The 14,061-nt window shown below is 46.0% G+C and overlaps 2 protein-coding genes across 2 annotated transcripts; one reads left to right on the top strand and one right to left on the bottom strand.

Annotated features, from left to right (window-relative positions):
* Positions 1-841: 841 nt before the first annotated feature.
* RPS27A (ribosomal protein S27a) lies at positions 842-2,480 on the top strand. The gene is made up of 5 exons (XM_030945810.1): positions 842-996; positions 1,248-1,302; positions 1,499-1,584; positions 1,869-2,000; positions 2,298-2,480. The coding sequence occupies exons 1-5, from the start codon at positions 949-951 to the stop codon at positions 2,445-2,447; spliced, it is 471 nt and encodes a 156-aa protein (XP_030801670.1). The 5' UTR covers positions 842-948; the 3' UTR covers positions 2,448-2,480.
* Positions 2,481-3,027: 547 nt separating this feature from the next.
* Positions 3,028-12,673, bottom strand: MTIF2 (mitochondrial translational initiation factor 2). Its single transcript, XM_030945808.1, has 14 exons — positions 12,501-12,673; positions 11,034-11,265; positions 10,445-10,550; positions 9,390-9,561; positions 9,067-9,227; positions 8,454-8,630; positions 7,914-8,053; positions 7,413-7,537; positions 6,493-6,697; positions 5,657-5,909; positions 4,850-4,990; positions 3,928-4,092; positions 3,658-3,798; positions 3,028-3,284 (listed from the first exon to the last, which is right to left on the bottom strand). The coding sequence occupies exons 2-14, from the start codon at positions 11,256-11,258 to the stop codon at positions 3,115-3,117; spliced, it is 2,181 nt and encodes a 726-aa protein (XP_030801668.1). The 5' UTR covers positions 11,259-11,265; positions 12,501-12,673; the 3' UTR covers positions 3,028-3,114.
* Between the last annotated feature and the right edge of the window lie 1,388 nt (positions 12,674-14,061).

The raw sequence follows: 14,061 nt of genomic DNA, 5'->3' as shown, positions 1-14,061 counted from the left end.
CTTTATTCCCAATTTACCTATGTTTTTTCTAGTTTTAAAAATCTTTGCCCAGATGTAAACCTGGAATTGATCTCGAGGAATCTGCATGTGGCAAAGCGGCTGTGAGGCGTGTTTAAACTGCCTCCTCAAGAACCAGGACATCGAATTCTGGGATTTTAGGCTGCAGAGAATCACAGAACCCCAGAATATTTGGATGGAAAAGGACCTTAAAGCTCATCCAGTTCCATCCCCCGCTATGGGCAGGGACACCTCCCACTAGACCAGGTTGCTCCAAGTCGTGTCCAACCTGGCCATGACGGAGACGCAGGTAAATCAAAAACTTGGTAGCCTTAGAATAAAAATTCCACCAACAGCCGCTACAACGCACAAAAAAAACGAGCCACACGGCTGGAGAACCCCGCCCTCACGGCGACTACTCCATCTCCCCTCATGGCGACCCCGCCTCCTCGCCTCACAGCGGCTCCGCCTCATCCATCACGGCAGCTCCTCCTTCTCCCCTCACGGCGGCCCCACCTCACTCACCATGCGGCTCCTCCTCCTCCCCTCACGGCGGCCCCGCCTCAGTCGTCAAGGCAGCTCCTTCTCCTCCCGTCACGGCGGCCCCGCCTCACTCGCCATGCGGCTCCTCCTTCTCCCCTCACGGCGCCCCGCCTCAGTCGTCACGGCAGCTCGTCCTCCCCTCACGACAGCCAGCGCGGTGCACTGTGGGAGCGGCAGTTCCCGCCCACTCCCCCGCGCTGGGACTACATCTCCCAGCAGGCGCGGCCGCGGCCGCCGCTGGCGAGGCATGCCGGGAGTCGTAGTCCCGGCGTGCCGCACTTCCCCCGGCGGCGCGCACGGAAACCCCGTGCGTGCGGGCGCGGCGCTCTCTCGGGCCGCCGCCGCCATTCCGCGAGCAGCGCGGGCAGCCCGCGCTCCGGCCCCGCCGTCCCCCGTGCCCGCCTCGCCATGCAGATCTTCGTGAAGACCCTCACGGGGAAAACCATCACCCTTGAGGTGAGCCCCCACCGGCGCCGCGCCGCCCGTGCCTGCCGGTGCTCCGGAAGGCGGGGATGTGCCGGGAGAGCCCGGGATGTGCGGGGAATCGCGGCCCTGCGCTGCATCGGGCGGTCCCGACCGCGCGGTGGGGCCCGGTATGGCCGTGGCAGCACCGGGCCTGTGCCGGGAGCACCTCGTGGTTTTTCGGCCTTGCTGGGATAATTAAAACGTGCAGCGCGTTTTGATTCTGTTGTTCTGTTTCGTACTAGGTTGAACCTTCTGATACTATAGAAAATGTAAAAGCGAAGATCCAGGATAAGGAGGGTGAGTTCTAAAGGCACTTACTGATTATTATATATTTATATCAATCAGTATATGTTATATACATTATTCTGTCCTCTGCTCTTGTGGATTGATGTGTGTCTTACACACAGATGTAATTCCCTGCAGCAATCTCGATTTTATTACAGCATGCTGTAGCTCACATCCCTCATTTATTCCTGATTTCTGTCACCATCAGGCATTCCTCCGGATCAGCAGCGGCTGATCTTCGCTGGGAAGCAGTTGGAGGATGGACGCACACTGTCCGACTACAACATTCAGAAAGTGAGTAGGAAGGGCAGGACACAGCAGTGTAGTAGCCAGGAGCTGGGATGGGCAGAGCTGACCGAGATTTGCTGCTGAGATTGAGAAATGTTTCTAATAAATTCAACCAAATCAAGGGATTGGAGTAGTGTTGATGCTGGGAGCTTGGCAAAAAATAATCCTTTTAGAGCTTTCCTATGTGCCTGGCACTCGAGATGTACTTTCTCTAGGTAGAGGGAAGAATTTAAATGCTGCAGTTGCCTTGAGAAAGCATTTTGAGTCTGTTTCATGTGCTTTACAAACAGGAATCAACCCTTCACCTGGTGCTGAGACTTCGTGGTGGTGCTAAGAAAAGGAAGAAGAAGTCTTACACGACTCCCAAGAAGAACAAGCACAAGAGAAAGAAGGTTAAGCTTGCAGTGCTCAAGTATTACAAGGTAGGTAGAACTGATTTGGGGAGGAACTTGATAGAAACTCAGCTCTCCCCAGGGAGGGTGTGGAGCCTTTAACTGGTCTGCACAGATTCTGGTGCATTTAATATTTAAACTCCATCTACTTGTGTTAAAACCGAAGAGCCACAATCTGTTGCATTTGGGTACTTCTGACACATACCTCAAGAAGTCTGGTGTAGCTGCTGTTAAAAAAACTGTTATGCCAATGGAAAATACTCAAAATTATTATTGTTGCTTAAAGGAGGAGAGTGTATGTGAGCCATTGTCTGTTTGTCCTTCCAGGTGGATGAGAACGGCAAGATCAGCCGCCTGCGCCGGGAGTGCCCCTCGGAGGAGTGTGGGGCTGGAGTCTTCATGGCCAGCCACTTTGACAGGCACTACTGTGGCAAGTGCTGTCTGACATACTGCTTCAATAAGCCAGAAGACAAGTAAATGTACCAGACAATAAAAATCTGAACTTCTGTATGGCTGGAGGCTTTCTTTCTGTGGCGCTGTGTTTCCTCTCTGCTGGTCAGTGAGAAAAATCTGTGGGGTGCTGCCAGCCAGCTGGGGTGTGAAATATTTAGTGTAAAACTGAAGCAGCAGTTGGATTTAAAGAATATTGGGTACCAGTTGTGAAAGGAAGAAAACCAACACCCAAAGTAACCTTAAACGTGGTCTCTTTAACATGAGACAGTTCTGATGTGGAAAAACTGCAACTTCAGAGGTCCAGAGTGGGTCAGTGCTAGAGAGTGGGGTGACATGGTGACAAAATGCAGCCAACACACTGAGATACTGCACAGCAGCACTGGGAGGGGAGGGAGGAGATGGCTCAGCTAATTTGGAACCAAAAGATTGTCAGCAGAAATATTTTACCATGCTGGTTTTACACCCTTGGAGTGCTTGGAGTTACTCCAGTGGTTTATCCCATGGTCCAGTGAGGGCAGCTGGTTGCTTGACATGATAGAAGAGCAGAACATTTCGGATATAAAATGTATCTGAAGTGCTCTGATGTAAAGAACAGCTCCTGTGCATCTCTGAAAGTTCATTTAATGTTAAGACTTAAAGGCCAGCCACGATCATAATAAATGTCCTTTAGTGTTCACACGTTAAAATGTCTTTAAAATCCTGGGTCCCAGGAAGTTGTCTGTTGAACTTCTTTTTCTTCATAACAGATAATTTCATCTCCAATACTGAACTCCAGATTTTTGTCCAAACTCAAGCCACAATCCATTCCTGTTTTTACTACCTGGACATCATCTTTATGGTGCTTCAGTGATGACAAACATCCTACAAAGAGAAAATGCATGAAAGAGAGGCCTCCAGAAGAGCAGAGCAGTGGTTTAGTTTTTCCCTTCCTGCAGGATTAGTGTTGCACTCTGTGGCTCCACAGGGAAAGCAGGAAAATGTGGGGATGGGGGCTGCTTGTGGTTAATCAAGTCAGACACAGCCCCTTTTGGCAGGTACATCCTGTGATGCTCCTGCTTGCCTACCAGAGAGGGTGGTTGGAAAAAGCTCTGGGAACAATCCACTGCCATTTGTGACTTTCCATCCTGGACAGAATTCAGGATTTCTCTAGGATTCTTTGCACTGACTTCCCAGGGAACTAGCAATATCTAAAAATACTAAGCAGAAATCCACGTTCTGTGGCAATTCCACTCACCTTTCCAAATAACATCCCGGTTACGGATTAGCTTAAACTTCATTTTTCTGTCCAGCAGCCCCTTGTGCACTCTGCATCCAGCCACTGGAATTTTGTTTTTTCCTACTGTGACAGAGAAGGTATCAAGAACAGAAGCTTCCCCTAAAATAAAAAAGTGAAGTTGAAGTCCACAGGAATCACAAACTGGCACAAGGTAGAAGCAGGGTGTGTTTTTCTAGGAGTGTAGAATTTGCCACATTTTGAGGCAAAAATGTATCAATGAAAACTCACCTACTGTAGTCTCCACCAAAGTTGGGGGCAGCCTGCTGTTCAGCTCATCCTTCAAGTCTTCTATAAGTTTGTAGATAATGTTGTGAAGTTTAATTTTTATTCCCTTTTTATCAGCCAGCTTTTTGATGCTTTCATTGGCTTTCACACTGAATCCAAATATCACACCTGAAAAATGAAACAACTGTCAAGTGCTGACTGCAAGGGATCAGTCTTTGAGCAGTTACAGTGAAATTCTGCAGCACAGGGTACATTTTATTCCTGCTTCTCTTTTAAGGGGGGACCATTTGCCTCTCCTGCTATGGCTCATGGACTGCTGCAAATCTGTCAAAATAAATGGCCCCAAAAAAGCCCACAGAAGGTCCCTGATGACAGAGCTGGAGGTATCAAAGCAGAAAATAACACACATAGCTCATGTAAAGGACACAGATCTCTTTCTGGGCTGGAAAACCAACAAGGTTGTCCAAATAAAGCTGGAAGTGAATCCTGAATGATTCTTGCCCACCTGTGGGCACCGGCACGTGCAGTGACCTCACTCCCTGCAGCAGGTGAGAATTATGGGGTATGAACAGCAACAACTGACTCAGTCCTAGGTCCAGCTGCCTCCCTGAGCAAAGAGAAAATTATTTTCTAACCTGCTTTTCTAGCTTTGCCCTGTGTGAGCATCATAAAGCAGCCTGAGTGAAGAGACAGAGTTTAACCTTAACAACTGAATTTCTGGCAAGAGCTTTCCCAGAGTCCTTCCATTTCTGTGGAATGGAGCCTCCCCTTCTGCACTGGTCTGATGTTCAAGGAAACATTTTCAAGATTCACAAAAATTTACATTATTGATGCTGCTAATTATCATTGAGAAAACAAAACCTGGCTGAGGCCTATGCATTTCAGTAATAATTTCAAAACTGTAAAATGATTTTGAAACACCCACCATTAAACGCTTCAGCAAGGCTGATATCATTTTCACTGATATCTCCCATTCCAAAGTAGACAATATCTAGTTTGCACTCATCCTCACAGTCATAGCTGTCCAGAATGTTCAGAATAGCTTCCACAGATCCATCCACATCACCTGCACAGATAAATGGAAGTACTGCTGGCTTTGTGTAAGTCAAAGACACAGAAATACAACTAATGTCAGCTCCACACTGTGCAACAGAAAGTCTTCTGACATCTGTCACTCTTACAATATTTTCAATAGTAAGTTAAAACCCATCCAAAAAGTCTGTTAATTCAAAAAATAAAGTGGATAAATACAGAAGGGCCAGAGGCTCTACATCTGCTATCACTGTCAGGTCAAGTTTGCAGGTTTTCAACTATAGTCACTGCTTGAGAATCATTCAATGAGGTTAAACCAGGTTCCTCCTATCCCACTTTAATGCATAATTGTCACTCTCCTCTATTTTGCTGATGCCAAATGGTTACAGCTTGGGACTTTTTTACATATATAGGGTTATATATATATTCATATAGGGGTTGATATGTATGGGTTTTACTCAGGAGCCCCTGGGTAAGTGCATTGAGCATGTTAAGTTTTCCTGCTGCTCTGGCCCTGCTGGCAGCACATTCTCCTGACCAGTGGATGTGTTCTGATGCCCCTGCTCTTATGGGAGTTCAGTAAGTTTTAAACTGATTAAACTTTTGGTAACAGAAGCTGTGTTTAGTTTAGAGCTCTGTTTCAGACTGAGCATTTGAGAAGCACAGACCCAAAGGAGCAGCACACAGACAGGGACAGCACCTTTAACTATTAATGAGAGTGTGTTTTCATCCATCTCTGTCTTCTCCTTAGGCCTTGAGAACATCAGTTGCTTATTGGCCTTGTACAGCGCCGCCTTCCTCTGTCTCCAGGTCAGGTGGGCCAGCTTCCGCTGCTGCTTCTCATACTCCACTCTGTGTTCCTTTTGCTTTGCTTCAATAACTTCCAGATCCTTCTTCATCCTCTCCTGTTGTTCAACATAGGTCCTCCAAGCCACAACTTCCTGTGCCCTTTGCTGGGCAGGAAGACAGAATCATTACCTTTAAAGCACTGCTTCATAACACACTGCAATTTCATCCTTTCACATCCTCCCTACAGGCTCACTCATTTTCCTTCACTTTTAACTATAGTTTTGCTGCACAGATGGCAGAGAATGAGACAAGAGCTTTTCCTCCCTGAGCTACCACATGACTCAAGGCCTATTTTTATAGTATCTCTGCATTGCAGAAGAGAATTATTGTTCATTCTTTCATGTGGTGTTTTTCCAGCTCTCACAACACCCATCTCAAGCTGTATTTTATGCATTTTCTTTTTGTCAGGCAAGAGTTGTCTTTCTCAAATTAAAATACTGATCTCCTCAAGTACTGGATTGTTCCAGTGGAGATGAGGACAGTCCAGCAGGGGAAGGGTGGAAAAGAAAAAGGCAAAATTCAAACCCTCATTCCTCTTCCAGAGCATCTAGCTCAGGTCCCTTAATCCCCACGCTCGACCTTTCATGGGATTATCCAGGTGATTAAAAACTCTCACTTATTTTGTCACTCAGTTCCTTCCCATCCTTGCAGCCGTGTGAGCTTTTCACTGAAGAGTTCTTTGTGTACCTCAGACTCTACTTCAAGGATTTCATCTCCTGCTGAAGGGGATTCCTTCCAGCCCATGATTTCCACGGGGGTGCCTGGTGAGGCTGCATCCACAGCTTTGCCATTCTCATCGAACAGGAAACGCACTTTAGCCCAGGTCTTCCCTGCAACCAGAACACAGCCTTTCCTCAGAGTTCCTCTCTGGATGATGGCTGTGGTGAGTGGACTAGTGAAGAGCACAGGAGAAAAATAACAGACAAAATTCAAGTGATGTTTCTCCCTGTATTCACAGCCAGTGTAGGCACAACACAACCAGAACGGATTTGCGATCCATCACAGGCAGAATATTCCTGTGATGATTTACTAGAGCACTCACCAAACATTTCAGTGAGTTAAAAAGCCCCAAAATCTGTACTGTACACTTCAATTCTACAGATCAATCCAAAATCTGACATTTGTGAACTCAGCAACATGACGATTTTACATACTAAGTGAACCCAAAAAAAAAACTCCAACCCCAAAAAACAAATCCCAACCACCCTGTAGAATTCAGATCATTTTTAAAGAAGGCAGAACACACCTTGTTCACAGAACCTGCCAATGGACTAAGGTACTTAAGGGTAGAATGTCATGTTACATAAAACTAGTCATTAATTTTGTATGTATTGACTGTTAACTTCATCATTCCTACTTTTTAAAAGACATCTTAAAACCCATTTAAGTTCTACCATTTGAAACTATTTCCTGTCACAGGATTTTCATTTCAGGGATATGATGAATTATGCCCTATCAGTTTAGAACCTCTTGTGTTGCAGAGTAGTATTTCAAGGCTGTGGCTGGGAACACTGCAAAGGAAGTGTTCTGCCTTTATTTACTGAGGTACAGGTCCCTGCCCAGTGTGTCTGTGCTGTCACAAAGTGCAGAGGTGGCACTGGACTCACCCTTTCCCTCTGTCTTTCCGAGACTCGATGATGGTTCCCTCCACCAGCCCCGTGGCATCTGCCTTCAGTTCCAACATCTCTGCCAGAGCAACAGTTGCCTCTGCCAAAACCATCAGGTTTTCCCCCTGCACAAAACCACACAAAACCACACAAAATAAAGGAAGTGCCCAAGCAAAGTGGGATCAGAAGTCCAACCCTTGGTGCCAAATTCTCTCATTGAAATGTGAGGACATTCAACACGCCAGCAAGACTTCCAGACATCAGACACAAAACTGCTGGACTAAATTACCAGTAGAAAAATGAGATATTATTGCTTGCTGGAAGTCTGAGCCCTAAAATACATTTCAGTGTGTTTCCAATAATTCTGGCTCTTACTTCACGGCAAGAGATCAAATACCAGGAAGAGAAGCATTTTATTTTCCAGCTGCCAAATAAAAATGCATTTTTCTGCATATATTAGACACTCATGAACATCATCATTACTTTCCACCACAATCTTACCTTGAGTGCAGAAATATTTACAGCCTGAACATCACCTCCAAACTCTTCACACACCACATCGTGAGCCAGCAATTCCTTCTTTACTCTTTCAGGATCAGCTTCAGGTTTGTCACATTTATTAATGGCCAGGATAAGAGGAACTAAAAAGAGAACACACAGACTCAGCACTAACCTAACCAAAACCTGCTGCTACCACCATAGCTGCTAGAAAAGGTTAGAGCAGGTTAGGGGCATTTAGAACAGAACATCTCACTTGGTGCCTCTTCCCTGAGCAGCCATCAAGATCTGAGCTACCAGGAGGAAGCTGCAGGAGTTACCCATGTAGAGAAGGTAAAAAAATCCCAAACAATGAACCCTGTCTTGCTAAATATGCATATTTTAGGATCTTTTTGTATTACTGCAACATTCAGGACATTTTCAAACATCACAGGGGATGATGAATAGGACTAGGACAGTCACTTCCCAGGTTCTGTGGATCCCAGTCTAAGGAGGCTTTTTTGAAAGGTAAAAACAAGGTTCCCAAAGCTCCCCACTCTGTACCTCCTGCATTTTTGGCGTGCTGGATGGACTCTATGGTTTGCTGCATCACTCCATCCTCTGCTGCCACCACCAGAATGACAATGTCGGTGACGTTGGTGCCCCTGGCCCGCATGGCTGAGAAGGCTGCATGGCCAGGGGTGTCAAGGAAGGTGATCTTCTCCCCAGAAGGCATGTGCACTGTGACAAATGGTACAGCTCAACATCAGCACTTCAGCCAGCTTCATTTGGTGTGCTGTACATCAAGCATCACTCCTTTGAGGGCATTTTAATAATAATGACATGTTTTAGGCAGTCAGGGCATTTTAATAATAATGACATGTTTTAGGCAGTCAGGTAATTGTTGGCACGAAGGTCAAAGGTGCTGTTAAATCCTCAGGAACAACAAAGTGTCCTGGGATCTTCCATAACCCCAAACAGTCTAATATCAACTTGTGCAGACAATTAATCTCAAAGCTCTACATACATAGTTATGACAGGTAACAGCAACAGACATTTTGTGTTATAGTTTCCTTTCTCACCATTTATGTGGCAACTTTTTCTCCCCAATGAACACAGCCTGCTGTGTGAGATGGAGAGGAAATTGCACAGCAGAGCAGGTGGACTTGGATCATACCAATAAAAGCTCCAATGTGCTGTGTGATGCCTCCTGCTTCCATTGCCGCCACCTGGGTTTTCCTCAGGCTGTCCAGCAGGGTTGTTTTGCCATGATCCACGTGTCCCAGGATGGTGACAACTGGGGGCCGTGGGGTCAGCACTGCTGGGTCTGCAGGAGGTCTGTAATTGCAGCAAAAACAGGAGTTGTAAATGCAAAAAAACAAAAACAATGGGTCACACCCACCACAGCACTCGCTGCCACACAGTCAAAGCTGCCTCCTCCCCAAACACCTGCAGAAAGGAATAAATAAAAAAAGCCCAAAAGAACAGCTCACAACTTGCCTCTTGACAGCATCTGTGTTTTTTCTTTCCTTTTCCTCTTTCAGTTTTGCTGATTTATACTTCATTCCTGATTTCTGAACAATCATCTTGATGTGGTCTTCATGTAAGATGGAATCTGGTTCTACTGAATCAAGGTTAATGTTTGTGTACAGCAGCACTTCATAAATATGATCTGCAGCAAACAGAAACACAATTAACAATTACATCCACAAAAACATGTGGGACAAAAAAACCCAACCCACTTCATCAGACTTTTCCATTATTTTCTTTGTGCTAGTAAGTATTATTCATCAAGCAGTTTTCCTATAGTTATATTTATCTAGAATTTGCCATTAATCTAGGTACTTGCAGAGAAGAACTTTTTGCAGATTTACTGAAAATTACTACTCTTTTAGCTGCTAGAATCTTATTTTCCACTCAGATATTCATAGCTTACTTTTTCAGTAACTCTAAAAAACAGCTGAAACTGATCTAAAGCAAAGAGCAAAGGAGTGATTCAAGGAGGAAGGAAATTTGATAAATCTGATCACATGCTCCTTTCTTTGGTTGTAGAAACACAAAACTACTACAGTGGTCAAAAAATGTTACAGGGAGCAATTCCAGACAAGTCTTGCCACTCCCAGTGAATCAAAGGACTGTTCTAATGAAACACAAATTGCTCCTGAACCCAAGATTCCTACTCCTACTCTGGATGTTGGGCTGAAGCTCTTTAGCCTTAAGTTCTTAACTCATGGGGGTCCAGCTCTGGCAGACCAGGAGTATTTCCTTCTGGAATAACTGAGCCCCTGGGAAGCACAGGCACAAGGAGCAGCCTGCATGGATCTGAGGCCTTTCTGCTGGAGAGGACAGACAGACAGACATGGCTTCTTCACATTTAAATGGCTGGCCTGGTCATTTGAATGGCCCAAGATCTCTTTAGTCTGCACCGTGTCTCCCAACACTTCCTTTGGGATGGATCCACAACCACTCAGGCCACTGAAGCCACCTTTCCCTTTGCCACTGGTGGAAGGGGTGTGACAAATGTTGCTGTTTCTGACCCCAAAGCAGGCTCTCACCTATGTCTTTGCCCATAGCTTGTGCCAGTTCCTCCACAGTCATCTTCTGCCTTATCTCCACCTCACCTTTTGTCAGGGGAATCTTCTTTTTCTTCTTTTTTGTTTCCTACATGGAATTAGACACACACAGAGGAATATAAACTAAGAAATAATAAAAACAATATTAAAAAGACAATGGTCTCAAGCCAAATGAGGTAAACACATCTTCTTTACTATAAAACCAATTAATTACAATTAATGAATGAGTTAACACATCATAATGAAAATTTCAAAGGTATAACACACTACCCTTAATCTTCTTGCATTTTTAATTTTTCAGAACAAGGACAAAAACCAATAAAACAATTTCCATTTTTGTTTGTAATAATTTCCTCCAGTGTCAGCAAAAATTCATGATGCTACTAATCTAAGTCAGTACTTGAGAGGGAATGGCAAAAAATTATACATGAAGTACATTTTGTTTTATAGATTTATAACAACTTCTCTATACTCATGAATAAAGCACTTTTTTCCTTTGTAATTCAAATGTTCAAACTGAGCTCTTGTACTTCCCACACAAACCCAGGGATTACTGGATGTCCTTAATTACCTCCTTTGTGGCTAGATGTCTGCACTGTGACAAGGCAGCACTGGTTAATCTCTGTTTTGGCCAGAGCTGTGGATGCAGAGGGAGGGAGCCCATGGGATGTGCAGACAACTCCACAGGCTTCCATCGTGCTCCACACACTTTCCTGGAGGACAGGGCACGCAGCTGCTGGCAGGCACCACGGAGCTGCACCAGATTTTCAAACCTCAGCAGCAGCCCTTGGTTCATTTCCCCACTGCAAACACAAAGCACACACTGAGGTCAGCCTTGAGGCTTGAAGATCCTCCTTCTCAGGACAAAATCTACAGGAACACCAGGCACAAATGTTATGTTTCCAAACAGGCTTTTTAACACTGGCAAAATTAAACTGTTTGGGAACTGTTCCAGTCGTTCTATTTCCTTCTGTTCTTCACCTTTCTCCACTTCTCTATTGCAGATACATGGATCTACTAAGAGCTTACAGATCTTTCATTGTTCTCCACTGATCTCTAATATAAACCATTAATTCCCCCATTGCAGGTTCTTCGACGTCTCCTACAAAAACCCCACATTTGCACTCCTCATACTATACTGACAGAATTACCCAACCCCTCTAAACCAGCAAAACACACCTGCTAAATGCCCTTCTCTTGAGCATTTCAAGACAAAAGTGCCACTGAAAGGCCACAGCACGGCAGTGACACCAGTGCTGACGTGTGCTCAGAGACCTCCAGTGAGGCTAAGCCTTGGCTCAGCAATTAAGCTTTTGTCAGATCATCCCACATCTTGTTTTAACCATCTTAACTTTGGTTTGAGTCGTTTTGCCAGTTATCCCGTACAATACCCTGAGCTTCTCCTGCTGCCCAGAGCTGCCTGTTCTGCCCTGGCACAGGGTCCCCAGAGAAGCTGTGGCTGCCACATCCCTGGAAGTGCCCAAGGCCGGCTTGGACGGGGCTCCCTGGGACAGTGGAAGGTGTCGCTGCCCACGGCAGGGGATGGAGCAGGATGTCTTTAAGGTCCCTCCCAACCCAAGCCATTCTGTGATTCTGTCCTGCTCGGGGACGGACTCTCTGTTCCTTCCGTGTCCCCACTCACAGGTGTCCTTGTGTCACCCTCCCCAAGGCAGGGAACGCTCTCGCTTCCTCCCAGAATGGCTGCGGGCCCTTTAAAACCTCCCTTGCACCCTGATTCCTGCAGCAAGGAGCACATGACAAACTTAACCAACCAGACCCAGCTATTTTGGTGGGGTTTTTAACCCTAAAGAGAACCGCAAAGGGGCTGAATCGGTAAAGCCGAGGGAGCGGCGGAGCTGCCACAAGACGCTGCCCACACACACACAAACAACACAAGGTCAAGGCGGCGCTCGCCCAGCTCACAGCAGCGAATCCCAGCCAGGCTCTGCCTGCGGAAAACCCTTCCCAGCTCCCGGGGCGGAGCAGCGACATTCCCACTCCTGCTGCTCTCCTGCCCATGGCTCTGCCTGGTTAATACCTGTCAGCTGCAGCCCGCTCTCCCCGCGGGGGCAGCGCCTTTCTCCGAGTCCCCGGGTGCCGGCCTTGACAGCCCGAGGAATGAAGGAAGGAATGAGGGAGGAAAAGAGGGAAGGGAAGGAGGGAAGGAAGGGAAAGGGCTCCGCGCCCCCTCTGCACCTCACGCCTGGCGCTCCGCTCTCTGCGCATGCGCCGCCAGGGGGTTGCGAGGGAACTGCGCAGGCGCAGCTGCCCTCCAGGGGCTGCCCGGCCGGGGGCGGGGCCTCGCCTCACGAGGGGCGGGAAATGCCCTGAGGGGAGGCGGGACACGGACCCGTCACGGGACAGGGATTTTCTGAGTTTATGCCCACTCTGGGGTTTTGAAACTTATTTTTTTAAAACATCTGTTTCTCTATCTAAACACTTAAATCTGTTTTACTCCTTCCTGCCAGGACACAGCAGGTTCCTCTCTGCAAAGCCCTCCCCACCCACACGCAATCTAAAGCCTGATTTTTACGTCCTCTCTAATCTGGCTTCTCTAAAATAAAGGAGTACAGAAAACAAAAATATAAGATGAAGCTCTACAAGTGAAAAGTCCTTAATATTACCTGGTTAATGCTAGTTGTAAAACCCAGGGATAATCCCAGGGGTCTGCCTGATGCTGTGGGGATCCCTGTCCGGACACTGCAAATTGTGTGTGACGAGTAATGACTATTATTTCCTTTACATGTCTGAGCTTGTGTATTTCCCAAAAATAGATCACAATAAAAAAATTAAAATAATTAAATACCAAAAGTTGTGCAAAGCACATTAAAAGCAGCGTTCTAGCACAGAAGACATGCTGGGAAGGAAGGGCCACTATGAGGGCAACACATCCTGGGACTGACCTGAAAAGCGTTTTAATGCAAAGATAGATGTAGCGTGTGAAATGGTCATCAGAATTTGCTGCAAATCTGCTTTTTGAGTTGATCTTCCATTGGATGCTGCCTGGAAATCTTCCTGTGCACTGCTGTAAGGCTCTGGGAATTAGCGTGGGATCATATTTTATTCACATGTCTCTTCACTGCAGAGTCATACTGTTTTAATTTAAAGCTTATTACAGATTGCCCATTTTTCTGAAGGGCCAACTGGAAACAAATAATTTTTGATGTCATAGGTCAGGGCGATGGTTTGGGTTGTAAAAATATTTTCCAACTGTGTGGCCATTAATGTTTGGCTCTGTCCCTTAGTTGCAATTCTTGATTATTATTGGTTGATTTAAAAAAATACAAATGATGCAGTTTTTGTTTATAGGGGGTATAATGTATTTTGATTATCTTTTTAGCTTTTTCATAACTTTCTTATCTAGCAGCGTTTTCAGCAAAACTGTGGGCAAGGAGCACGCCAGAACCTGAAATTAGAGTAACAACATGTACAAAAGGATTAATAGGTTAAATATCTGCTTGAAACCAACATCTGAACCAAATACAGTCCCCGCGGAACGTGTGTCGAAGCAATGCGTTAATGTCGCTATTTGGGAAGGAAATGGAACACGGAATCTATTGAACCGTGCGGGAGGGGAGGCTCAGGCGGGATGGGGACAT

This window comes from Camarhynchus parvulus, chromosome 3 (genome assembly GCF_901933205.1).
Source record: "Camarhynchus parvulus chromosome 3, STF_HiC, whole genome shotgun sequence".
In the NCBI taxonomy this organism is placed as follows: Eukaryota; Metazoa; Chordata; class Aves; order Passeriformes; family Thraupidae; genus Camarhynchus; species Camarhynchus parvulus.
This window is presented reverse-complemented; position numbering and strand designations above follow the sequence as displayed.

Coding starts and splice junctions, on each gene's coding strand:
- RPS27A (XM_030945810.1), top strand. CDS start 949: ATGCAGATCTTCGTGAAGACCCTCACGGGGAAAACCATCACCCTTGAG. Junction 1,303..1,498: donor GAAGATCCAGGATAAGGAGG/GTGAGTTCTAAA, acceptor TGTCACCATCAG/GCATTCCTCCGGATCAGCAG. Junction 2,001..2,297: donor CAGTGCTCAAGTATTACAAG/GTAGGTAGAACT, acceptor TTGTCCTTCCAG/GTGGATGAGAACGGCAAGAT.
- MTIF2 (XM_030945808.1), bottom strand. CDS start 11,258: ATGAACCAAGGGCTGCTGCTGAGGTTTGAAAATCTGGTGCAGCTCCGT. Junction 8,631..9,066: donor GCACATTGGAGCTTTTATTG/GTATGATCCAAG, acceptor CATTTGTCACAG/TGCACATGCCTTCTGGGGAG. Junction 7,538..7,913: donor TAAATATTTCTGCACTCAAG/GTAAGATTGTGG, acceptor GGTTTTGTGCAG/GGGGAAAACCTGATGGTTTT.